The sequence below is a fragment of the Lissotriton helveticus genome, chromosome 5_1 (assembly GCF_964261635.1).
Source record: "Lissotriton helveticus chromosome 5_1, aLisHel1.1, whole genome shotgun sequence".
NCBI classification, from domain to species: Eukaryota; Metazoa; Chordata; class Amphibia; order Caudata; family Salamandridae; genus Lissotriton; species Lissotriton helveticus.
The window spans coordinates 509,274,514-509,300,622 of NC_136065.1; the positions used below are offsets into that span (position 1 = coordinate 509,274,514).

General features: G+C 44.4%; 1 protein-coding gene across 1 annotated transcript in view; it reads right to left on the reverse strand.

Moving 5' to 3' along the window:
- Nucleotides 1-12,783: 12,783 nt before the first annotated feature.
- ARHGEF19 (Rho guanine nucleotide exchange factor 19) overlaps nucleotides 12,784-26,109 on the reverse strand; it is a 368,972-nt gene continuing 355,646 nt past the window's right edge. The window contains exon 16 of the mRNA XM_078642838.1: nucleotides 12,784-13,675. Coding sequence (XP_078498964.1) covers nucleotides 13,521-13,675 — 155 coding nt within the window. The 3' untranslated portion in view covers nucleotides 12,784-13,520. The remainder of the gene's footprint in view (nucleotides 13,676-26,109) is intronic.

The following is a 26,109-nucleotide window of genomic DNA, read 5'->3' on the forward strand; positions in this document are numbered from 1 at the left end:
CACGTAAATGTGAGACCTATTGCATTGCAAATGCTTGTTCTTTGTTGGCTTCTATTTCTTTGCTTTCTCGCTTCTTGTATCTTTCCTTTATTCCCTGGGAGCCATTTTTCCCATCCTTCTACTTCTGTGTATTTCTTTCCAATACACTTTGTCTTTAACACTTGTTCTTTTACTTCTTCTCTCTTTCTCTCTCCTTCCTCTTTCCCTTCTACTTCTCTTCGTTGTGTCTTGTATTTTCACGCATTTATTTTTCATTTGGTCATGAATGTAACTGTTATACTTGATTCATGCTCATGATATCCTTCTTATGTTTTTATCGCATTCTCTGCTTTCGAGTATATACTTGCTTTCTATCTTTTCTTTTCTTTCTCTTACTTATTTTCTCTATGAGCTTTTTCCCTTCGAACTTTTATCTCTCATATCATTCTCTTTCGTCTCTGTCTTCCCATTCCATCTTTTTTCTTTTGCTTATTACTTGTCATGGGCTTTCTCTTTGATTTTGCTTGTTATCTTTTTTATTTTACGCTTTATATGCTATGTCATTGAAAATAATCACATGGAATGTTAAGGGTATCAATTCACCGATCAAACGACAGAGGATCCTATCTCATCTTGCTAGATTGAATGTTGATTTTGCTTTTTTGCAAGAAACTCATCTCTCAGACACAGAATCTGCGAAACTCAAGAGGGGTTGGGTTGGCGAAGTTTATTATTCTCAGGGTGATGGTAAACGTAATGGAGTAGCTATTCTATGTCGTAAGTCCCTTTACTTTACTTACTCGCTGATTTCCCAAGAGTCGGATACTGAGGGACGATGGATACATGTTAAACTGTCTCTTAGAGGTGTTTCAATCTCTCTCCTCAAAGTTTATGCCCCTACCGGTGGTGACCCTGCGTTTTGGCACTCTGCCTCACAACATATCACTCGATTTGTTGATGACAATTTTGTTTTAGCAGGTGATTGCAATCATCCCCTAGATCCCTTCCTCGATAGGAAGTCCACCACTCCTTATATACCAAATAAATCTCATAAGTTTTTTACTCAAGCCATTTCTCAACACAAACTCATTGACGCTTGGCGCCTTTGTAATCCAACGACAGAAGAATTCACCTTGTATTCTCCCTGTCACCACTCCCAGTCACGTATTGATTATATCTTTGTTACTCACCATATCGCCCAAACTCTTACCATGGCTGAAATTGGCCCGATCTTATTTTCAGATCATGCCCCTGTCTTAATTAATATTGATATACTGCCCAAATCTACCGGGCCCAAACGATGGCGTTTTAATAATGCCCTCCTCTTGGACTCCAAATTTACTCCTTCCTTCACCAAATTTTTAATGAATTTTTTTTGTTTAATGATAACTCCCCTACTCCCCGGCATACTATCTGGGATGCGTTTAAAGCTGCAGCAAGGGACTTCATAATTGGATATGTGGCAAAAAAGCGTAGAGCTGCCCGCACCTTTACTGCAGATCTCCTCCACGATATAAAGAGATTGGAACACGCCTATTTTACATCTCACTCGCAGGATAGTCTGACAGCTCTTGTTAACGCCAAAATGAAAAAGTCCACAGAGGATGCATCCTTGTACCTACTGAATTCTAGTGCAGTTTTATGGGGGCAGAAATAAAGCGGGGAAGATTCTAGCTAACTATTTGAAAGTTAAGCACAATAAGCTGAATATTGAATCCATTTATATCAATTTGAATCTCAAACATAAAGACGCTGATATCCTTACTGAATTCTCCCTTTTCTATACAACTCTTTATTCTTCTGAAACGCAGCCCTCTCCACATTCTTTAGAACATTTTTTCTCTACCATACGCCAGCCTGACCATTTCCCCCTTGATCTTTCACATCTAGAGTCAGACATATCCCAGCGAGAATTGCTTGTAGCACTCCAACACCTCCAAAAGGACAAATCCCCTGGACCCGATGGTTTCACTGTTGAATTTTACCTCTATTTCTCAAAGCTACTCATCTCAAAATTACACTCTCTCATAGACACATTTGTTGCTCTAGGCGCTTCCTCTGGCTCCTTTTCCGATCCCACATATGCCTCATACCTAAAGAAGGAAAAGATACTCAACATTGCAAAAATTACAGACCTATTTCTTTGGTCAATATTGACTATAAAATATTTGCTAAATCCCTTGCAGCGCGTCTCGACCTTCTACTGCCTGAACTCTTAGGTGTGGAACAGTCTGGCTTCGTCAAGGGTAGATTTATCACAGACAATACTAGACTTTTGTTTAATGTTCTATCAAAATCTCCCAAATTTCCTCACTCTCTTGCAGCAATCGCGTTAGATGCTGAGAAGGCATTTGACAGGGTTGAATGGCCTTACCTTTTTCACACCCTTAAATGGTTCGGTTTCGGCCCTAGATTCATATCCTTGATTTCCTTATTGTATTCTAATCCCCGTGCGGCAGTTTGCGCCAATGGCTTAGTTTCCTCCTTTTTAGGTTTCGCCTGGCGAACAGCTGCGCAGCAGCGTTTCGCGCAGGCGAAAACTTTTGTTTACAGTATGGGGCCGTTGTCCCGCCTCTCTGTTCCATTGGCTAGCTCCATAAATGGAGGCTAGCCATTGGAACAGAGATATGTCGTCATTGTGGGAGGCGATTCGTGGGCGTTCCGGCGATTTTTTCCCTCTCCGCCCCCTTGCAATCGTCATTGCGGCGGTGGTTTATTTTTTTATTTTTTTTGGTTTTTTTGGGTCATTCCTCCAGGCCGACCGCTGCCGGAAGAAGTCCTGGTGAGTGCTCCCCTCCCCTTCCGCTGTCCGTGTGCCCGTTCCCGCCCCACCTCCCGCTGTATGTGTCTCCGGCTCCACTTATAAATGCTGCCTTCATGTTTTGGAGCGGGATAAGTGTTTAAGGAACCTGCATGGCAAATCCAGACTTTATTCCTCCCCTTCCTTGCACGCTTCTGCCACCTTTTTAGTTCTCGTGGCCAAGCCAGCCCCGCCCGCCGCCCAAGCCAACCCCCCCCCCCCCGCCGCCCAAGCCAACCCCCCCCCGCCCGCCACCCTTAATACACACAGAAATCAGACCTGTGGCAGGCAGCTCTGGCCGCAGCCAGGGGAAGCAGGCAGCTCTGACGGCAGCCAGGGGGAGCAGGCAGATCTCACGAAGCCAGGGGAAGCAGGCAGCATGGTGCCGCGGCCAGAGGAGGTGGCAAGGAGGTCGGGCTACTGGGAAGGTCTGGTACCAGGCATTAGGAGCCGCTGAGCAGGTAGTGGAGATCGAGACAGGCACAAGACGCGGCGGTGCATCAGGCGGAGAGTGGAAATTCAGGGGTCCGGAGCGTGATGGAGACAACAGACAGCTGTGTCATGATAGGCCGGTGTTCATTAGAAGATGGGGGTGGGGTGCAGCTGTGTATTAGGGGGTTGTGGAGAAGGCTGGTGTGCACTGCTGCATGGTGGAGCAACCAACTGTGCATGAGGAGAGTGGGCAGAGGCGGCAGCGGTGCACAGGGAAATGGGCGGAGCAGGCGACTGCATTAGAGGATTGTGAGCAGACAGGTGTGCGCTGCTGCATGGTGGAACAGGCAGCCGTGCATTAGGAGAATGACGGGAGCAGGCAGCTGTGCATTAGGAGAGTGGTCGGAGCAAGCAGTTGTGCTATAGGAGACAAGGGACGGGAGCAGTCAACTTTCAAGAGATTGGGGAGCAGGCAGCTATACATTAGTAGAGTAAACGCAGTAGGCAACTATGTATTCTGTTAGAAGGTGGTGGAGCAGGCAGGTGTGTATTAGGACATGGGCGGAGCAGGCAGCTCTGTGTTAGGGGATTGTGAATAAGGCGTGCACTGCGAATCAGACAAAAGTGCAGTAGGAGGTAAGGGGGCCGTCAACTGCCAAAAGATTAGTGGAGCAGACAGCTGTGCATCGAGGATAATGTAGCAGGTAGGTGTGCACTACGGCATGATGGAGCAGGCTGCTCTGATTAAGGGAGTGGGCAAAGCAAGCACTGTGCATTACGAGATTGATCGGAGAAAGCAGCTGTGCAGTAGGAGACAAGGGACATTTCCTTCTTTCTTGTTATGTACTTTATTTGAAAAATGTATATAGCGCAAATAGCTAATTCTAGGTTAACTGGGCGCTGTGCAACCACCCCGCACATAGGAGTGAACAAAAAATTGCACGATTACGGGTAATCAAAATGTACACAATAAAATGACATTTAAAAACAAGAGGGAATCAAGAGGTCGGCGAAAATTTGAATAAATAAAAAAAGTTTTTATAGTCTTGAGAAAGAACAGCAGCGCTCGGGGACACTCCCCGATTGGGTACCAGAGGGTGTCCCTTTATTGGGTCGCTCTGGCATGGCTCTTTTAAGAGGCCAGCTGCTTTTCTGGCCCCAGCTCCCTCTATCTTGAGTGAGAGGAGTTTTCACCTTGTAAACACCGATACCGGTAAGGAGCAGAGAGCAGATTATATACAGTGACCGCGGGCCTCTATGTGGAAGTAGGGCCAGGTCTGAGTCCAGCCAGGCCAGAATCACTGAAAGTCTCATAGAGATACGGTACAATAACAGACCGGTCAGTCCCCCAAAAACTCCATAGCGAGCCCATCACACACCGGTGCCTGAATTAAATGTGAGTTCATGCGCACACTGACGAAGCAGGCTGATATATACTAAATATAGAACTAAAAACATCCATTCCAGGTTTCCCCCCACTTCGACCTCCTGCAATGTAAGAGAAGGCTCGACCTCCTGCTCTGATTTTGTTTGTGCGTGTGATGTATGCTGGTAAACATTTGGCTGAGTAGAGGTTTCCGGATGGTTCCTAGTCCAGACACGTTGGTGAGGAAGAGTGGAATGGCAGGAGTCCACCCAGTGTTTGCCTTTTATCTAGTGCTTGTTTTCGTAAGAGAATGACATTTCAGGTTTAGAAATGTGCAAACAAAAAGCAAGCCATGTTGTGGTGAAGGAAACATACCCTGCTTCTATTGATTTGGCTAGGATACTAGAATGGGATAGATTGGATTGATGGTTGTTTAGCAAGAAGCCAAAGACGGACACACACAAAAGTACATGAGTAAAACTACTAGTGTGAGGACGGTCTTAAAAACCCACGCATGTGGAAACTGAGCATGGGTGTGTAGCAGTAATATACACAGTTTAAAGGGAACAAGGTGACACGTGGCATGGGTGTGCAATACTAATACACACACTTTAAAGGGTATAAACATAGTAGAACTGCAAGATATTTTGTGAGGCTGCAGGGGGATGACTCAGAAGTCACATTAGTAAACATTTTGTACAGACGGTATACATACAAGCAACAGCCTCTAGGCAGACGTGGTGCAAACACAAACAGTGTGTTTGTTCTACAATGTCTGAAATAGACATGGAGAGACTGCATTAATATCAGCTAAGAGGAAATGATGAAGACTGTGTAGGGTCTGTATGTCAAAAGAAAGCAGGACATAGACAGGCAGAAAGGGCCTCATTAGTGGCTTCGGAGGTTGATGACAATGGCATGGACTCACAAACACTTTGCGATTCTAAAAGTCTGTGATTTAGGTGTGAAACAGCACAATTTCCCACCAATCTGATAAAACATAACTGGCATACACTTCGGCATTAATATTGCTGTATGTGCAGGGGTCGGGGGAAGAAAGGTTTATTGTGAAGGAAAGCCACTCAAAGAAATCCTTAACTGCACCATAGCATGTCTGCAGTGGACAAAAGCAGTGGTGAATGTGTTAATAAATGCTCATTTACCATCTTCAAACACATTTCTCGTCCCATACCTCACTAATGCAGTTGAGAGGCCCACCTCACATTAGGCACTCGAAAATCCTTTCCTAGTCAAAACCTTCCACTCTGAATCTCAGGCTGCATGGTTTCATTTAGGGTTCAGTCTATCACTTGGTTCTGGTATAAATCAAGTTAACGATCTAGCTTTCTTGCTAAGGAACCTTGGTGATTTAACATTAGTGATCCTCTTAAGATCCAGTTCCTGTGTAGAATATATGGTTTACATGATGGTAACCATGTAGCCAGATTATCTTGGTGATACTCTGAGCCTTTCACTTTTGCGAGCCGCTGTAACCTGCAGTTGCATGAAGAAGAAATTAGCTAGCAGGGGTGAAGGGACATTTTTAGTTCTTTTAGATTATCAGCGACAAATTACCAGGGAAGGGAAAATCCCTGCTTCATGTCCTACACACAGGGTGCTCTGCAGCAAGCCGTGTAAATGGCCAGTGGGGCACCAGGTTGCCTGGATACTGCATCACGCATCACTGCAGGCCAGTTGATCCAAAGTTGCAGACTTGCAGTAGGTGTCAGTTTTCTGTCCAAGCGTCGTAGCGACATTCTTTACGTTTTTTTAACTCTGGCTGTGGCAGCAGCACTGGTTATGCGTTGATCATCATGCTTTCTGTTTCATCCTGCTTGAAAGTTTAATCTTGCTCCTTATCTGCGTTTCTGAGTAGGCAGACGGTTCATGACCTCTCCCAGTATTCCAGTAGGGAATCTCCGGCCAGCTGTTGCACAAATACTTGATCTCAAAATTGTGCAGCCCAGGATCTCTTTTGAAACCTACTAGTGACTAGTGTGCTTGCTTCCCTGCCCCCTGGCTGTGCTTGCTTCCCTGCCCGTGCTTGCTTCCCTGCCCCCTGGCTGTGCTTGCTTCCCAGCCCCCTGGCTGTGCTTGCTCCCCTGCCCCCTGGTTCCCCTGCCCCTGGCTGTGCTTGCTCCCCTGCAACCTGCCTGTGCTTGCTTCCCTGCCCCCTGGCTGTGCTTGCTCCCCCGTCCCCTGGTTCCCCTGCCCCTGGCTGTGCTTGCTCCCCTGCCCCTGGCTGTGCTTGCTCCCCTGCAACCTGCCTGTGCTTGCTCCCCTGCAACCTGCCTGTGCTTGCTTCCCTGCCCCCTGGCTTGCTTCCCTGCCCCCTGGGTGTGCTTGCTTCCCTGCCCCCTGGCTGTGCTTGCTTCCCTGCCCCCTGGCTGTGCTTGCTTCCCTCGCTGGGCTTGCTTCCCTGCCCCCTCGCTGTGCTTGCTTCCCTGCCCCCTCGCTGTGCTTGCTTCCCTGCCCCCTCGCTGTGCTTGCTCTCCTGGGTGGGTGTGTGTGGCTCGGGGTGGGTGTGTGTGGCTCTGGGTGGGTGTGTGTGGCACTGTGTGTGTGTGTGTGTGGCTCTGGGTGTGTGTGTGTGTGTGTGTATGGCTCTGGGTGTGTGTGTATGTGTGTGTGTGGCTCTGGGTGTGTGTGTGTGTGTGGCTCTGGGTGTGTGTGTGTGGCTCTGGGGGTGTGTGTGTGGCTCTGGGTGGGTGTGTGTGTGTGGCTCTGTGTGTGTGTGTGTGTGTGTGGCTTTGGGTGTGTGTGTGTGTGTGGCTTTGGGTGTGTGTGTGTGGCTTTGGGTGTGTGTGTGTGTGGCTTTGGGTGTGTGTGTGTGTGGCTTTGGGTGTGTGTGTGTGTGTGGCTTTGGGTGTGTGTGTGTGGCTTTGGGTGTGTGTGTGTGTGTGTGTGTGTGGGGGGGGCTTTGGGTGTGTGTGTGTGGCTCTGGGTGTGTGTGTGTGTGTGTGTTTGGCTCTGGGTGTGTGTGGCTGGCTGTGTGTGTGTGGCTCTGGGTGTCTGTGGCTCTGGGTGTGTGTGTGTGGTAGTAATTGCTGTCTGCTGAGCTCGTCCAGTAGGGTACAATAGGTCTCACATTTGCGAGAGATTAAGCTATTGGCAATGTAAATGACAATGCCATTTATTTATCTGTTTTCAAAACCAACACATAAATAAAAAATTTGTCATTTACAATGCCAATAGCTCTAACTTTTGCAAAGGCAAAACCGTTGCATTGTAAATGCTTGTTTGACCTTGGCAGAGGTGTTCGCCAAGGTTGTCCTGTGTCCCCTTTTCTTTTCAACCTTGCTCTGGAACCCTTCCTGTCTAAACTTCGTCAAAACCCTCACATCCACGGTTTTAAGACCGCACACTCACAAATTAAACTCGCAGCTTACGCTGATGACATATTACTTTTTATATCCAATCCAAGTGAATCAATCCCTGCTTTTTTAGCTGAGGTTAAAAATGATTCCTCAATCTCTGGATACAAATTGAACAATGACAAGTGTGAGATTTTGCCCTTGACGAAGTTTACTTTCAAACCTGATTTCAGTGCTTCCAACTTTACATGGAGCCCCTCACACATCAAATACCTTGGCCTCCACATTACCCCTTCCATCTCGGATACAGTCTCGCTCTGTCTGAACAAATGTACCCAAAAAATATCGGACTTGACAGCTAAATGGTATCCCCTTTATCTCTCTTGGTGGGGCCGTCTCGACACTATCAAGATGATGCTATCCCCTATTGTCCTTTATACGATTTCCAACCTCCCAGTACCCGTCCCTTCCAAGTTTTTAAAGAAAATTAACTCTGTTCTATCCTCCTTCCTCTGGAATCATAAAAAATCTAGGATGTCCCTCGCCCGACTCATACACCCTACATCAGAAGGCGGAGTCAACTTTCCAGATTTCCCGGCTTACCACAAGGCGTTTCTCTTGCGACAGGCTTCCATCTGGCTGCAAGATCCTGCCTCTCCTTGCCCTTTGTGGGCTACCGTTGAGCGTCTTTCTTTCTCCTTTCTCTCCAGCTGAATATCTTTCCTTCTCACGCAAACCCTCTTCTAACCCTACTCTCATTCATAAATTCACTACCAAGTTGCTTCTCTCATCTGCACCCACTCCTCCTACTACAGTTGCTGATTTTCTAAGTTCCACTATTTGGCATAATACTTCCCTACTGATTCATAACAAACCCTTTTACTGGAAAACCTGGAGACAGAAAGGCTTGATCTGGATTTCCCAGTTATTTTCACTTTCTATTTTTATTCCTTTTTCCACTCTCTCCTCCACCTATGACTTACCTACTTCATTTGCCCCCAAATATCTCTTGCTCAAGGAGGCTGTTATGGCGACCTATTCCCGTCTTTTGCAAGTACATAATCCCCCCACGACCTCTACCCGTATTTCGCGTCTTCACTCCTTCCTGCCCACCGCCCCCAAAGCCTCCTCTATCTACCAGTACCTTCATGCTAAAGATTATGCCAGACTCAAATCTAAAGTAGAGGAACAATGGGAACATGACCTTGCTATATCTTAGCCGATACCTCTATGGGACAAAATTTGGATAAGATCCGCAAGTCATCTAGAGTAGCGTCACTAACACAATCTCTGTTCTTCATTTATAACAGACTCCTTTTCACACCATTTGACCTTCACAAACGATTTCCAACCTCTCAAGATCATTGCTGTTCTTGTTCTTCCCCACAAGCAACTTTATTTCATATGCTATTCCTCTGTAAATCAGTTCATACTTTCTGGCTACAAGTCTGGGCCCAAATCAATATGATCTTCCACACTCGTAGTCCCTTTTCCCACATCAACATTTTCCTGGGAAGTCGCTCTCCATGCTGGGATGATGTTGAACTTAATGTCCTGATTGTTGATTTACTGTTAGCCGTTGCATTTCAGCAAATTACACTTAATTGGAAAAACTGCTCTAATATTTCCTTCAAAGCTTGGTGCTATAATGTCTGTCACAACCATAGGCTGGACACTGCTTTTGTCTTCCCTATTCATATGGCTGCGAAGCGTACGGCCTTATGGCTTTCCATCACACTCTACTTTGACGGATCTGCTACATTTTATTTACAACCTTCCCAACAGGAAGTTCCTAAACCCCCTTAAATGCCCTTTACATTTCTCATTTCTTCCACTATCAATTTTTGTACCTTTATTTTTTGCAGTCATATTTTGAATCGCTATTTTTCCCTTGTTTGATTCTATTGCCCATGATTAGCTCTTACTTTTGATATTGCTGTATTGTTTTTATAAATTACTGTTGTTATTCTTCATACTATCTCTGTACTTTTTATTGACACCTTGTTTTTTCTTCCTTTACCCAATAAATTTTTATTTGAACTTAAAATGAACCAAAGCACACATGCTTTGACTGTAAGCATTGTCTGGCTGTATGTTGAAAATATCGGGTTCTGAGTAAGAGAGCACCCACCAGCTCCATAGAAAAACTACCAGGAGCTAGGCTGCCTGTCATGACATTAACTTGAAGACCCTCTGGTTTATAGGAGGTATGCGGGGGAGGGGGGTTTACAGAACTCTGCTACAAACAGCATAATAACAGGATTGTACAAGACGAATAAGACGTTTTTGACTAACTGATTAGGAATGTGTGTTGCATAATATTTAGACTATATTTTTTACATTGATAACGTTTGTAATTACTGAATTATGCTTGATCATAGCGATAATTATAATTGATCTAAATTCGATTAGATTAGCACATAATAAAATAATCAATACTTATTGTCAACATTCAGAGTTTGTCTGTGCACTGATTCTGGGGACTCAGGGTGGGATGCATTAATGTTAACGAGCAATTAGGAACTTTACAGGCTAGTCTGTTTGATTCCAAACATATACCACTCCTGTACGTAGAATTCAGAGGAGGGAGTGGGAAATACCTCCGTTTTCCTTTTCTCAGAGTAGGACGATATCAACATTGAGAGACTAGGGAAATTCAGCATGTGTGCCCTCGAAAAAGATGCGCTTTCACAACATTCTTGAGGCATGTTGTTGTTGACTATCGGTGATAAATCCTAGAAAACATGCAACCAAGAACACCCTTATGCTTCCTCTCCCCTTGTACGATGGAAAAGCTTCTTCTTGCCTGTCTCCAGATTTTGATTAAGTGAACGCTTCCGAAGGGCAAACATAATGGTGGTTTGGGGCTACAAGGCTTTTAATCTGCACCTTCTACTCAAAGACAATCAGCCTTCACATAAATTGTGGCAGTTCAATCAACAATCCACCCCAAGTCTATTGATTATTTAGTAAGTGTGCAAACTGCTTCTCTGAAAATGGGGATACAGAGAGGAGCTCAATATCCTGGTTCATGATTCTGCAAAATAGTGAAAGGGATATTTAAAGTGCTTTAGACAATCTGGCTGTACCCTATGCTGACCAGATGCTCGGTCCAGGGCAAGGTAAGGATAGAGAATGTCTCTGTGGCTAGTTCAGTTGACCGAAAGATGGAAGCATCATTTTGCGACCAGCCCCTGGACTGGATCCACTCCTTCCTCACCGGGCGAGCACAGCGAGTCAGCAGATCTTTGTTCGACTACGAATCCACAGAGATCAGCTGCGGAGTTCCTCAGGGCTCCTCCCTGATCCCCACCCTCTTCAATGTCTACATGGCCACTCTTGCACCCATCGTCAGGAACCACGGACTCAACATCGTCTCCTATGCCGACGACACCCAACTGATCCTCTCCTTCACCAACGAACCAACAACAACAGCCAGAAATTACTTCCACAGCGTAATGAATGCCTTCGCCACCTGGATGAAGAACAACTTCCTCAAAGTGAATTCGGACAAGACCGACGTCCTCATCCTAGGACCCTCAGCATGGAACGACTCCTGGTGGCCCCCCACACTGGGAACCCCGCCCACCCCCACAGATCATCATGCATGTAACCACTACATCATACTGGACTCCTCGCTCACACTGAACTATGAGATCAACGCCGTCACTTCAACATGCTTCCACATGCTCCGCCTGCTTGAAAAGGCATTCAGATGGATCCCCATTGAATCCAGAAAAACAGTCACCCATGCACTCATCAGTAGCAGACTTGATAATGGTAATGCAGTCTACGCTGGCGTCTCCCAGAAACTCCTAAGGAAACTTGAGGACGTTCAAAACGCCGCAGCAAGACTAGTCCTCGACATCCCTCACTGCAGCCACATCTCCGAACACCTGCGAGAACTCCACTGGCTCCCAGTCAACAAAAGAATCACATTCAAGCTCCTCACTCACACCTGCAAAGCCCTCCACGACGCAAGACCAGCATACCTGAACCACCGCCTCTCCTTCCAGGTCTCCACCAGACAGCTCAGCTCTGCCCAGTTGGCTCTGGCCACCACCCCCCGGATCCACAAGACTAGTACCAGAGGAAGATCTTTCTCCTACCTCGCTGCTAAGACCTGGAACACCTTGCCTACTCACCTTAAGACAATCCCTGCCGCTGCCCCAATTCAGGAAGGACCTTAAGACCTGGCTCTTCGACTGAACACCTAAGCGCAGACGGACCAGCAGCCTCACCCCTCCTACCAGAGCCTTGAGACCCTCACGGGTGACCAGACTCGCTTTACAAACCCTGATTGATTAATTGAAGATGCCACAAGCATATTTCAACCTCGCTGCATGCACACCCACACATGATTACACATGCACTTAAACATATATCTATTAAAGACTTTACAAAATAAAGAGCAACTGCACAGTGAGGACATGGTCCTTTTATATGTAGCTAGTACCAAGACTCGCCTCCTGTAGTGCACCATCTAAGTCTCTGCACCTTGCATCCACATTATGGGCCAGATGCATCAAAGGGTTTTGCCCATTCTGTGTCCATGGAAAAATGTGTTCACGCATACGCCCTATGATTGTAACAGCCATTTCAATTGCACCTTTGTGTACAGCTGAAACCTTAAGCTCTACTCCCAGTGTCCCACCAATCACAACCCACTTCAGAATGTGGGTCCTGGTAAGTTCTCCAACAGCGTCTCGAATACCTGCAGGTCAAATAAATAAATACATAAATAAATAAATAAAATAAAGCCCTGAAAGATGAGGCTTTTCAACAACTTTCCTTTTATGAAGCTTGTGGAACTCCTCTAGGATTATACTGATATTTTCCATACGAAGGGTTTGATCATAATGTCCTTCGTTCTTTAAAAGAAACAACCTTGGTTATTACTTGATATTATTTATTGCACAAAACTGTAAAATATTTACAAACAACAGCTGTTATGTGCCTATTGCCCTCCAGTCTATTTACATTTCTAAAATTGAAACGGGGACCATCATACAAACAGGGGAGTTATAAATGTCTCCATGCCTCAAGTGTCTTCAGCCCACTTCACTCCTGCTCCGAGATGCCTGCTTCACTGTGTTTATTGTGTTGCAGCAGGTTCCCAGAGACTCACTTCCGTTTTCCTTCCTCATTGCATTGTACAATGTTTAACGCGTTATTTTTCCTCATTATTCCACAAAGTCACACTGGCTTACAAGAGCTCTCGTTGCACATACAGTTGGGTGAGTGTGTTGCTCACAAGCACCTAATCTGTGCATTGTACACACTTTCCCTGAGCATTTTGCATTTCTATAGATCATATAAGCTCTACTTTTTAGTTGTGTGATGCAAATTCACTGGTTCACACCCCACCTTCTTAAGCATTTTGTGTTAAGTGGGTGCAGAATATCTTAGGTATAGTCTGATTGGTGGGTTTACAGGCTTTTACCTGCTCTCTTTGCGTCTCTTTGGGAACATTGATTCACACAAGTATGTTCTATTGCTGGTGTACTGACACACCCACTTTCCTGTGTTCAATGTATCCTCTTGAAATGTGAGTTCCAATCCACATCCATCTGAGCATGTGGCCTGTGGTCGTGCTGGGTGGCATCCGCACTCATATGGGGACGCCGCTTCAGACCTGCTCCTCAAGCTTCTGCGTAGCGTGCTTGATGCGGTTGTTTTCTCGCAGGTTGCGCAGTCGAGCGTTCTTACTGGCAATCTCCTCCACGTGGGTCTTTGGGATCCAGCCCCTTTCGCCATCTGACAAACGTATCCCTTCGATCCAGCCTGCAGAGAGAGACAAAAAGGAGATGGCATTGGAAGTGGAAGGGTCTTAAATATCAGCTAGTGTGAGGGGGCAAGGTTCAAACAGAAAGATGAACCGACACACAAGGAGGGCATTGACAGCAGTGATTTGGTGGACTTGAACAAACTGTACCAATAAGTACTAGAACACCTTTTGAAGGGACAACCTATACTAACTTTAACTAAACTATACCTTTTACGTTGTATTTTCTGTGTTCTGAAATCACAGATTTAGGCGTTTGATATTGTAATTCTTACATTCCAAGTAAACTTGAAGGGAGTGAGCTCAGACTTTTTGGGGCTTGATTTTGGGTATCTGAAGTCATATTCGGTATCTGAAGTCAGGTACAAGTCTGGATATGAATGTGACATCTCCGCATTAACCTGATATCTAGCCCCAAGAAGGTCCTGGGTAATTTCAAAACACCTAGTTTGTTATATCATGTCCATCACCAAAAACCAAGCTGCACTGAAGAGCAATTAACACATCTGGCCACTACAGCATGAGTGCATTGTTTCTGGGTCCACTACTCATCACGGCATCACTGTCCACTCCCAATTATATCCCCTGTATCCCTTCCCCACCCTGCTCAGCTCTGTATCAGATTCCCTCCTTACATACCTTCCCATTTGTGTCATGGCTTACAATGCTATTCACTCTAATGATACATCCTAAGGACTGGACACCTGTGTAAATTAATCTAAGGGATAAGGCACTGCATCATGAAATGGCAGGATAAAAATGACCTACTTCCATCTAGCAATATGACAAAGCTATTGTCATGTGTGTTCATTCTAGGCGAACAGGGGTAATAGGTTAGTGGGTCAGAGCAGAGCTCACTAAACATTTCATAACCACGGCCCAATTTTTAGAACATACTTTTCCGACCCACCTACCTTTAATGGACACAAAGCTGGAGGTTTTTATTGTAACTAAAGCATTGTGTGGTAGTGCTCTGCCATTTACAGGCAGCATATTTTCCATTGAAATGGCCACTAAATTTGCACACACCCACAGTTTTATTGATAAAACTATATAGCACACAAATGATAATGTATGGAATTCGGGTTTCTGCGAATATCATTTGTGCATCACCAGGTAAAGTGTTTTGATTTTTCTTGATTCTATTAACATTTCTGTTTCCAGCACACTTCAGAATTACACAAAATGTGCTTTATTTTGACTTTTCTAACTTCTGTATGTGTACAGATCATGTACAGGTATTTAAATTTTGTTGTGCGTTGCAAAACACGACATCCTACAGCCTTTCCTTTCACAATTCTTGTACTGAGCAAGACTGTCACATAACGAAATCGTTTCTTTCCTGTTGGAGTAGTTTTGCAGCTTGAATCATTTTCTGGATTCACAAGCTGTGCATTATTCTGCCATCTAGTGGTTGGGACCAGGATACCCCACTGATAGTAGTCCTTCTTCTCTTTCTTGTTTTTATTTTTTGGGGCATCGAATGTCCCACCATTTGGTGTCTAATTCAGCATCTCCTGACATCTTACACCCTCCCTGAAAACACCTCTGCATGGTCACGGCCTTCAAGTTATTTTTTTTTCTTTTGCTGCTCCCCATTTTCTGTGGAGGTGGATGGGCTGCCTGTGAATCCAGATTATTCTTCAAGCTGCAAAACTACTACTACTGATAAGAAACCATTTCGTTTTGCAGTCTGAATCTTTTCTGGATTCACATGCTGTGCATTGATTTTGAAGCGGTTTTTTATGCTTGTGGTGGTTGGGTTGAAGATGAGCTTGAGTTTGTAAATAAATGCTTTAATACTTTTTGTCCCACTTGAGCTTCCTTGTTCATTTGTATATCTATGCAATAATGATTTGTGAATGTGTGCACTGACGATCAAGTAGCTGCCATGCAAATATCCTGCAATGGTATATTTTTCACAAATGCTATCATTGTCCCTTTTTTGCAACTAGAGTGTGTCTCTGGTTCAGTTTGTAGTTGTATTCCTGCTACTGTGTAACACATTTGGATTGTTTGCTTAATCCATTTAGAGATTGTCATCTTTGTAACTGGTTTTCCTTTGTAGTTGTCTGCAAATGACACAAACAGTTGCTTCTCTTTTCTGATTGTTTTTCATTTCTCCATATAGTGCATGATAGCTCTTCTTGCGTCTAATGTGAATTACGCTCTTTGCGCTTGGGTTTTTGTTTCTTGGAAATAGCTTAGTATTTGAATCAATTGATTTATGTGGAAATGTGAGATGACTTTAGGAAGGAATTGTGGATCTGTTCTCATGACTATTCTGTTCTTATGTATTCGCATGTATGGCTCTTGTGTTATGAAAACCTGTAATTCACTTATTCTACGAAGAGATGTCATTGCAATGAGGAATGCGGTCTTTAAAGTAATCTTCTTTAGGAATGTTTTATTAAAGTTTCAAAGGGTTTCCTCATTAGTTGTATTAGCACAAATGTAAGTTCCATGTTGGTGCAGGCACCCTTCTAGGTAGAGCTATCCATTTTGCACTCTTCATGAATCTTTTAATACAGGAGTTTTGAAGAAACGTCTTCCTCTATGACCTCTTGTGTATGCCATTATTGCTGTTAAATGTATCTTTAATGAAGCATAAGTTAGCTTGCAGTTTAGTAGGTGTGGGAGGTATTTTAGGACCGTTGTGTCCTTTGTATTGTCTTTTAATAATTCAAGTTTCAAGCACCACTTCCGAGTACCTTTCCCATTTACCTTTGTAGCATTTTCTTGTTGTCAGGCTTCTTACTTCTCGGAGAATCACCATTGTATTTTCTGGCAGACCTAAGTGCCCAAGCTCTAAGTTTTCAGGACCTAAGCTGCTAAACTCGTGGTTTCTGGTTCTTGATGGAGAACTCTCCCCCTTTACATAGATAGTAGATTTTGTTGTCCTGGAAATCTCTGTATATTGTTCTACACTATCTCTATTAGGTCCGAGAACCAAGTTTGTCTTGCCCATTGTGCTGCGATAAATATCAATGTTATTTGCAACTATTTGCATTTGCTGATTACTTTGGGTAACAGTGGGATTGGGGTTTAAGTAAAAGCAAATGTCCCTGACCAGTCTATCTACAGAGCATTCCAGAGGGAGTGGCTGTGTGGGTGTATGAACAGAAAACAATTGCTATTTTGCTTTTTCTGGAGTAGCAAACAGATCTATTTCTGGGGTTCCTCATTGTTTGAATATCTGTTTGAGTACTGTTTGACTGAGTTCCCATTCATGAGAGGAGGGTGCTTGCCTGCTGAGCTTGTCGGTCTCAACATTGCTGTTATCTATATTTGTCTCTGGGTGGCCCACCTCCAGGCTTCCTTGGCTAGTTTTGATTGTACCACGGATTGTGTTCCTCCCTGCTTGCTGAGATATAACATGGTTGTTGTAGGATCTGTTTGAACTAGTAATGACTTTCCCCACAGCTGTTTCTGAAAGGCTTTTAAGGTTAGGAACACTGTTTTTAGTTCCAGTTCATTGGTATGTTGTACCGCTTCCTGTTCCTTTCAAATTCCTCTGACTTTGAGTCTCTCCATATGAGCTCCCCAACCCATATGTGAGGCGTCCGTGGTAATGGTTACTGTGGGAGTTGGGTGTATACATGCTCTTCCAGCTGTTACATGTGTACTATTCCACCATGCCACCTGGTCCTGTACCTTTTGTGTAACAACTACTAGATCTTCCCAAATTCCTGTGGCTGGTGACCATTGGCTTTGAACTCATTCCTGGAGTGGTCTCATATGTAGCCTTGCATGTGGTATGAGAGGAATGCAGGAGGCCATCTTCCCCAGCATTTTCCCCACAGTCTTCACTGTCAGAGATCGACCCGTCTGGTAAAGTTAAGTTCCCTGAAGTATTGCTGCTTTCCTCTTTTCACAAGGATAAGCTTTCGCTTGTGTTGAGTTGCTTCTTGCTCCCAGGAAAATCTTTTCTCATTCTGGTGATGACTTTTCTCTGTTTATTGAAAACCCCAGATTGTGAAGTATTGATATCACTATCTCTATGTGTCTTTTGCATTTGTGTAGAGAATTTGCTTTTCCCAGCCAGCCGTCTCAGTAGGGCATACATGTATCCCATGTCTTCTTAAGTGCACTGTTACTGCTGTCAGAGACTTTATAAACACTCTTTGTGCTGATTGTATTCCAAAGGACAGCATTTTGAATTGAAGGATTGTTCTGTCCTCCAAAAAAAGTAAATATTTTTTTTGTCTGTGATTCAATGGGATGTGAAGAAAGCATCCTTTAGATTTATCTATAGTTGCCATATGGTCCCCCTTTTGTAGCTGAGGTATGATATTTTTGCAGCATTGTCATTTTGAATCTTTGTGTCCTTATGAACGTCTTTACAAAGCAGAGGTCTAGAACAGGAGATAGGGATCCATCCTGCCTTGATATTATGATATATGTTGAGTAGTTTCCCTGGTTGATCTTATTCCTGGGCACTCCTTCTATTGCCTTCTTTTGTAGCAATTATTTTAATTGCAGTAGACCGGCTGTTTCTTCTTTTGTGTGGACCACTTTGGTCCACTTGCTAGTGGTTGTTTGATCAGTTCTGTGCAATATCCAGATCATATGATGTGTAACATCAGTGGCGGCTCCTCCGTTTTGGCGGAAGAGCGCCGCCCCTCCTGCTGCCAGTACAGCAGGCACACACATTCATAAAATGGTAAAAAATACAAGACGGCGACCGGACCCTGTGGCCAGCAACATATGTCTGGTGCCTCACCAGATGTTAATGTTGTAGGCCATTACTGTTAAATATCCACTTGTTTGAAGTCACTTTCCTTTGCTCCTGGAGGGTGTTTTTCATCCTCCCCCCTACAGGTGTTGAGTGTGAGATGAGTTGAGGGTGTAATGAGTCACTTTCCAGAGGGGGCAGCCACTCCTCTCTGTGGCTGTGCTCTTCCACGTACCCGAAAGGGCTGGCACAGTGGTGTTTGGTACTGCCACTGCTGTCCTGGCGTTTTTGTTTGACTTGTGCCTTGAAGCCCTTAATGCAAGTATGCACCTGAAAAACGTTCTATACTTGCTGGTCTTCTGTGTCCCTTGAATTGCAAGGCTCCCATGGACTTTGCAGTATCATTATCCTTCTTGAGTTGCTGAAAGGAATCATCTTCTGCACTTCCAAACAATTGTTCCCCACTAAAAGGCATGTTGATAATATTCGCCTGCACCTGTGGTTTGACACCTGATACCCTTAGACAGTCATGACGTCTTAGTGTTGTTCCTGCCATCATTTGTCTACGAGCTGTGTCTGCTGCATCTAATGCAGATGCTAAGCAATTGTGTCAATTTGCTGTTTTACAGTGTAAAGTTTCGTCGGAATCAGAAATTCTCAACTCTTTCTTTTTCTGTAATGTGTGGCCATTTCAGCCTTGAGGCATCTCTTTTTTGTCTCTATTTCATCGACTGGATCTTCCGTTTCGAGCGTAGGCGTCGATTTCCTCTTCAACTTTGAGGCTTCTTTCGTCGGTGTAATCACTTGACCCTTTTTTCGGAACCTCCTGACTCCGTGCGTCTTTCAACATCGACACTTCCCTACTTCGCTCATCTCTCGACTTCATCAAATTTTCGGATGTGTACCCGTCTGTGGTGTCCCTGCAGTGGAACCCGAGGGGTTCTTTCAACCTCTACTTGCCTCCGGTCAGCAAGATTTTTTATGCCAAAGCAGCCCTTTTTGATTTTGAGTCTGATAAATGAGATTCCCCCACAGCAAGTTTTTTCGGTTTTTCTGTGTTGCCTAGGCTCCCTTCTCCTTGTGTTTACGCTGCTCTTTCTCGACATCGATGATCATCATCTCAGCATCCGAGCCTTCCCCTTTGGCCATGTTATCTTTCTCTTTGCTGAACAACCCCAGGTCTCTCAGCGATGGAGTCTTTCTTTGCCCCTGCATGGCCTAGTGTGCTTGTTTCTGTTTTTCTCTTGCCTTTAAAGTCTTCAGCCTGAAGATTGGGCAGGCCTCATAGTCTTCGTTCGTATAGTGTAGTGGAAGGCAATGGTTGCACACTTGATGGTTGTCTTTCTGTGCAAATTTGTAGTGGCAGTTGGGGCAGAATTGGAATGGTGTCTTATACACTTCTCCCTATCATGCGGAGAAGGCCCTGTCTGGGCATTCTTTGGTTCACCCTCAACTTGAGTAAATCGATGAGTTGTTATTCAGTACCTCTTTTCCGTGGTCTTCTATGGGAGTACTCCCTTGACGAACTTTTGTCCAACTTCTTCTTTTTCTAAGTTAGAGAGCCTTCAGCTATGCTTCCAGACCCACTGGCGGAAAAAAAGAATCTGAAGATAATGACCACACGGAGGAGATTCCGGGGAAGGTGTACGATGTCATGAGAGGCTGGATTAGACATCAAATGGTGGGACAGTCAATTTCCAACAAAAATCAAACAAAAAACAAAACACAAGAAAGAGAAGGACTACTATCACAGTGGAAAATTCTGGACCTAACCACTAGATGGCAGAATCATGCACAGCATGTGAATCCGGAAATTATTCACGCTGCAAAATTTACTTTACTTTTTTTCTGTGTCTGACTGCAAAGTGAGAGGAGCTTGTAAACACCAATCCCTAGGTTAAAACAAGCATTGGCAATGCCAAAAGGTCTGTCTTTAAAACAATGATGTATGATAGTGTGAAGCATTACCAGTAGGTACCATGGGAATGGCTATGTACTTGTGGGGAAGCAAAGAACTGTAGAATAATATCTGTGTAGGTTAAAAGGTCATGTGACAGTTGCTCAGTCAAGCCAGACCTAAAAAATCCATTTAGGTCGATGCCTGCCCTCCTCCCATCTGTGCTGCAACCACAGAAAAACAAAATTAATTATCTTGCTACCTAAGACACTTTATTAGCATTCCTAAGTCATGTGTGTGCTGCTGAAAATGCAGGCTTAGGCACCTGGATAAATAAACAAAATGATCACAGCTGTGTGGAGGGCAGCACTTTTTTGTGGAAGCACACAACTTCTGCCCAATAAAAGCATGTACTTCTGGCTCCCAACATGCAGAGCCAAAGCTCCTCTCTGGTCTGGCCAGATCATGAAAATAAGCAGCAATTTGTCTGAAAACATAGCCTGATATTTAACCTCTGTCTTTGAAGCTACCAATGTGACAAGATAAGTGGGTCGCTACCCACAGTTTGGGAAACACTGGGTTAGAGGCAATCCCTATTTTAATTTTGATTCTCACTCGTCACCATGTATAGCGCAAAAGATTAGTTCCAATTCTTCCTTGACCCAGGGGAAACAGAGGGAACCCATTAATGCGTTTGTGCCTTCCTTGTTCACAACATGCTGAAAGGTTTGTTTTGGCGTTTGTGGATAGGGAGGTACTGGGTACACAAAACAGTTTAGGAAATATTTTTACCCCAGCTTCAAATAGCATTGCAAGAGTGAACATAGCAAGCAAGTCTAACCCTTTCAATTAAGGCATGGGGTGGCCGTCACCCAAGACAATTATGATAACAAATTGGACAAACAGAGCATTCTGCTCCACAGTTTATCAAATATATTACCTGTTAAGCAATATATATTGCAGGCTGTTATGGAGAAAAAACAGTGGCGGCTCACCGGGGAAGTACTGCGGGCGGTGGGGTAGTGGAGTCCGACATACGACGGACAGCAAGTAATTAAATAAATAAAACAATTTACCTTGCGCGTGCTGCATTGCCATGTGGCGATGCAGTGAGCGCAAGGTAAGGAAAATGCTACTTACCAGTATGCATCTGTTCTTGGCATGTAGAGCTGCAGATTGCTACACTTAGCATTAGATCGCCACCTGGTGTTGGGCTCAGATGATTGCATGTTGTTGTCGTCTTGGAAGAAGTCTTTGTAGTCACGATATAGGTGACTCCTCCCTTGGACGATAGTGCGCATGGGCATCGGCTCCATCCTTTGATTGTTTTTTGCCATGATGGGAAATGATGGAATTAGTAGAAGTAAAGAAAAAAGGATGTCCATGCGTGTGCATCTAAGTAAGATAAAACTGGAACAGATACAGGTCCCGGGGAGGCGGGAGGGCGTGTATCAATCTGCAGCTCTACATGCCAAGAACAGATGCATACTGGTAAGTAGTATTTTCCGTTTGAGGCATATGAGCTGCAGATACTACACTTAGCATCGATTGTGCTGCAGTGTCTCCCCTAGCGGTGGTCACCTGTATCCGTTGCAGTAGTTTGAAAGAGTTTTTAGAACAGCTTGGCCTACTGCAGCTTGATGCTTGGCTTGCACGTTAACACTGTAGTGTTTAGTGAAGGTGTGTGTTGTAGACCATGTTGCTGCTTTACAGATGTCTTCTAGGGGGGTGTTCACTAAGAAAGCCATAGAGGCTCCTAGTTTGCGTGTGGAGTGCGCTCTAGGAGGAACTGTTAATGTACGTTTTGCTTTTTGATAGCATATTTGCAAACATTTTACAATCCACTTTGCAATTCCAGCTTTAGAGATGGGGTTGCCTTTATGTGGTGGAGAGAAAGATACAATCAATTGCTTTATTTTACGAAAAGATTTGGTCCTATCTATATAATAGAGAAGAGCTCTTTTAACGTCTAGCGTGTGTAGAGCTCTTTCTGCTACAGAGTCAGGGTTTTGGAAAAACACAGGTAACTCTACAGATTGGTTTAAATGAAAAGGAGTAATGACTTTTGGAAGGAATTTTGGATTAGTTCTTAAAACCACTTTGTTACGATGTAGTTGTAAAAATGGTTCTTGTATTGTGAAAGCTTGTATCTCACTTACTCTTTTGAGAGAGGTAATAGCAATAAGGGAAGCTGTTTTCCACGTGAGGAATTGCAGTTCACATTTATGTAAAGGCTCAAAAGAGGGTCCCATGAGTCTTGTAAGAACCTTTAAGTTCCACACTGGAGAAGGTGGTAACCTGGGTGGGATGATTCTTTTCAATCCTTTCATAAATGCTTTAATTGCAGGTACTCGGAAAAGAGACAGATGTTGTCTATTTTGTAAATATGCTGCAATTGCTGCAAGGTGCAGGCGTATGGATGAATATGCCAAGTTACATCTTTGTAAATGTAAAGGTAGCAAATGATATTCTGGATGGAAGCATCCAGGGGATCAATTTGGTTATTGTTGCAATACATGGCAAATCTTTTCCATTTAGCAGCATAACAGGCTCTGGTAGTAGGTCTCCTGGCCTCTTTAATGATGTTTGTACAGTCTGCTGGTAGGCTAAGATAACCAAACTCTAAGACTTCAGGAGCCAGATCGCCTAATTCAGTTGATTTGGGCCTGGATGTCGGATGTCTCCATGGTTCTGCGTTAGCAGGGATGGAGGAAGTCGTAACTTTTGGTGTGGAACTAGAGAGAGTTCTATCAGCGTGGTGAACCACGTTTGGCGTGCCCATGTGGGAGCTACCCGGATTAATTTGAGATACTGATGTCTGAGCTTGCGTACTACTAATGGTATTAGTGGTATTGGCGGAAAAGCGTACGCAAATCTGCCTGACCAGTTCATCCATATCGCATTGCCCTTGGACAGCGGGTGTGGAAACCTGGCAGCGAAGGTTGGGCATTTTGCGTTTTTGTGTGTGGCGAACAGATCTATGTCTGGATGACCCCACTTGTGGAAGAATGGTTGAAGAACTTGTGGATGTAGTTCCCATTCGTGAATTTGTTGTGTCTGCCGACTCAACAGATGTGCTATCTGATTGTGAACTCCTGAAAGGTGCTCTGCCAACAGATATATGTTTTGTGGAATGGCCCATCTCTAAGTGCGAGCTGGGACAGTTGTAGAGAGTGTGTTCCCCCTGTTTTTGTATATAATACATGGCTGTCATGTTGTCCGTCCGGATTAAGACAGCTTTGTTTTGTACTTGGAATGTTTTGAGTGCTAAGAATATTGCTAGCAGCTTTAGATGGTTGATATGGAACAATTTTTGTTGACTGTTCCATTGTCCTTGAGTTGTATGATGTAGGAGATGGGCTCCCCATCCTGTGAGAGATGCGTCTGCTGTGAGCACTATTTGTGGAACAGGTTCGAGGAACGGCCGTCCCTTTGTCAAGTTTTTGGTGTTCCACCACTGCAGAGAGCGATGTGTGCGGCTGTCTACCAACACCAGGTCTGTTAGTTGACCTTGAGCCTGGTTCCACTGTTGTGCTAGACTTTGCTGTAACGGACACATCTGCAGTCTTGCATATGGTACAATAAAGATGCAAGATGCCATCATGCCTATTAATCTCATGAACACTCTGGCTTGAAGAGATTGTTGGTGTTGAAAGGCTGTGACTAAGGCTTGAATGCTGTGTATCCTTACTGGACTGGGATACGCTAGATCTGTAGACGTGTTTATTGTAGCCCCTAGATACTGATGTATATGAGAGGGTTGCAGGTGCGACTTGGTGTAGTTGATTGTGAACCCTAAGTCGTGCAATGTTTGAATTGTCTGATGTGTGTGTTGGACACACTGATTGAATGACTTGGCTTTTATGAGCCAATCGTCTATATAAGGGAAGACATGTATTTGTTGTCTCCTGAGATGTGCTGCTACTACTGCTAGGCACTTTGTGAATACCCGTGGTGCCGTTGTCACTCCGAATGGAAGAACTTGAACTGGTAATGTTGTCCTTCCAGTACAAACCTTAGATACTTTCTGTGAGCAGGATGTATAGGAATGTGGAAGTAGGCGTCCTTTAGCTCTAGTGTTGTAAGGAAATCGCCTTGTTGCAGCAGTGGGAGCACTTGTTGTAAGGTGATCTTCTGAAAATGAGCTGATTGTATGCAATGATTGAGGGGCCTGAGGTCGAGAATTGGTCTTAGTGTCCCGTCCTTTTTGGGAATTAGAAAATACAGCGAGTAAACCCCTGTTCCTTGTTCTTGTAAAGGAACTATTTGTATTGCGTCCTTTTGTAGAAGTGACAGAACTTCTTGTTTGAGAAGAGTAAGGTGTTCTGTAGACATTGGACGCTGCCTGGGTGGTATGTGTGGAGGGGTTGCTGTAAGTTCTAGGCAGTAGCCATACTGGATAATCTGTCTTACCCACTTGTCTCTTGTGATGGAGTTCCAGACATGCAGGAAATGTGTTAATCTGCCCCCCACAGGAGTGGAATGCTGTTGGGGGAGCAGAGGGAATTCACTGTTTTGTGGTGGAAGAGGTTTGATTATTGTTGTTACCCCGACCTCTTCCTCTGTTGTTATTCCGTCGATATCCTCCTCTAAAATATCACTTGTTAGAGGATGTTTGTGTGTTAGACTTGAAGGATGTTGTATTGTCTGCACCAGTTTGTTTGGAGCCTCCTCTGTAGAAGGAGCGACGAAAAGAACTTTTAGCCTGTGTGGACTGTAAAGCCCCCATGGATTTGGCAGTGTCTGTGTCCTTCTTCATCTTTTCAAGTGCGGTGTCTACTTCTGGTCCAAACAATTGGTTTTGAATAAATGGTAGTTTGCACTTCCTGTTTAAATCCTGAAATGCGTAGCCACGCATGTCTCCTAAGTACGACACTAGTATTTACAGCTCTAGATGCAGTGTCTGCTACATCTAGTGCGCACTTGATTGAGGCATAAGAAATTAGCTTGCCTTCTTGTATAAGGTTGTGTGCCTGTGTTTTATATTGGTCAGGTAGATGTTCTAGTAGTTTCTCTAACTGATCATAATGAGCTCTATCATATTGTGAAAGGAGCTGTGTGTTAGCTATGCGCCATATGTTGGTCGCTTGCGCAGCTATTCTTTCGCCTGAAGCATCTATTACCTTGGATTCTTTATCAGGTGGGGGTGCCTCACCTGAAGTTTATGAGTTTGCCCTTTTCCTAGCATTTGACACAACTAGTGAATCTAATGGTAGTTGTTCTTTAATGTAGGCTGGATCTGCAGGTGCAGGCCTATATTTTTTCTTAATTGTAGGGTTTAGGATCCTAGTACGTACAGGGTCTTTAAGTATCTCTGGAGCATGTTTAATGAACCCTTTAATCATGGGAAGAATTTGAACAGACCTTTGCGATTGTTCGAATGTGTCTAACAGAAAATCTTCCTCTGCCTCATCAGAATGCATAGAAACCCCATGGTAAATGGCAGCTCTGTTTAACAGGTGACCAAAACCAATGTTATCTTCTGGGGGAGAATGTTTTGATGAGTATCATTGTGGGTCAGGAATATCTGGCACATCCGGTGGGTTTGGGTACTCCCTGTCTGTATCATCTGTAGGGTATGGGAAAGGCTCATCTGTGTCTATTCCTCTACCTAAAGTATACTCATCATGATTGTGAGCTGAGTGTGAAGATAGAGGAGGAGAATGTGGAGGAGATCTCTGTGGTGAATTGTTAAGAGGAACAGGGGATGAAGGAGAAGGAAGTATAGGAGAAGAAGGGTGCATAGGAGATGTGGCAGAGTCCTTCTTCTTGGCAGGAACTACAGGTGTGGATGTTGCATATGCCCTCCTCTTCTTGTGTGGTGTAGTGGATACATGACCTGTCTTTGGGTCAATGTAGAT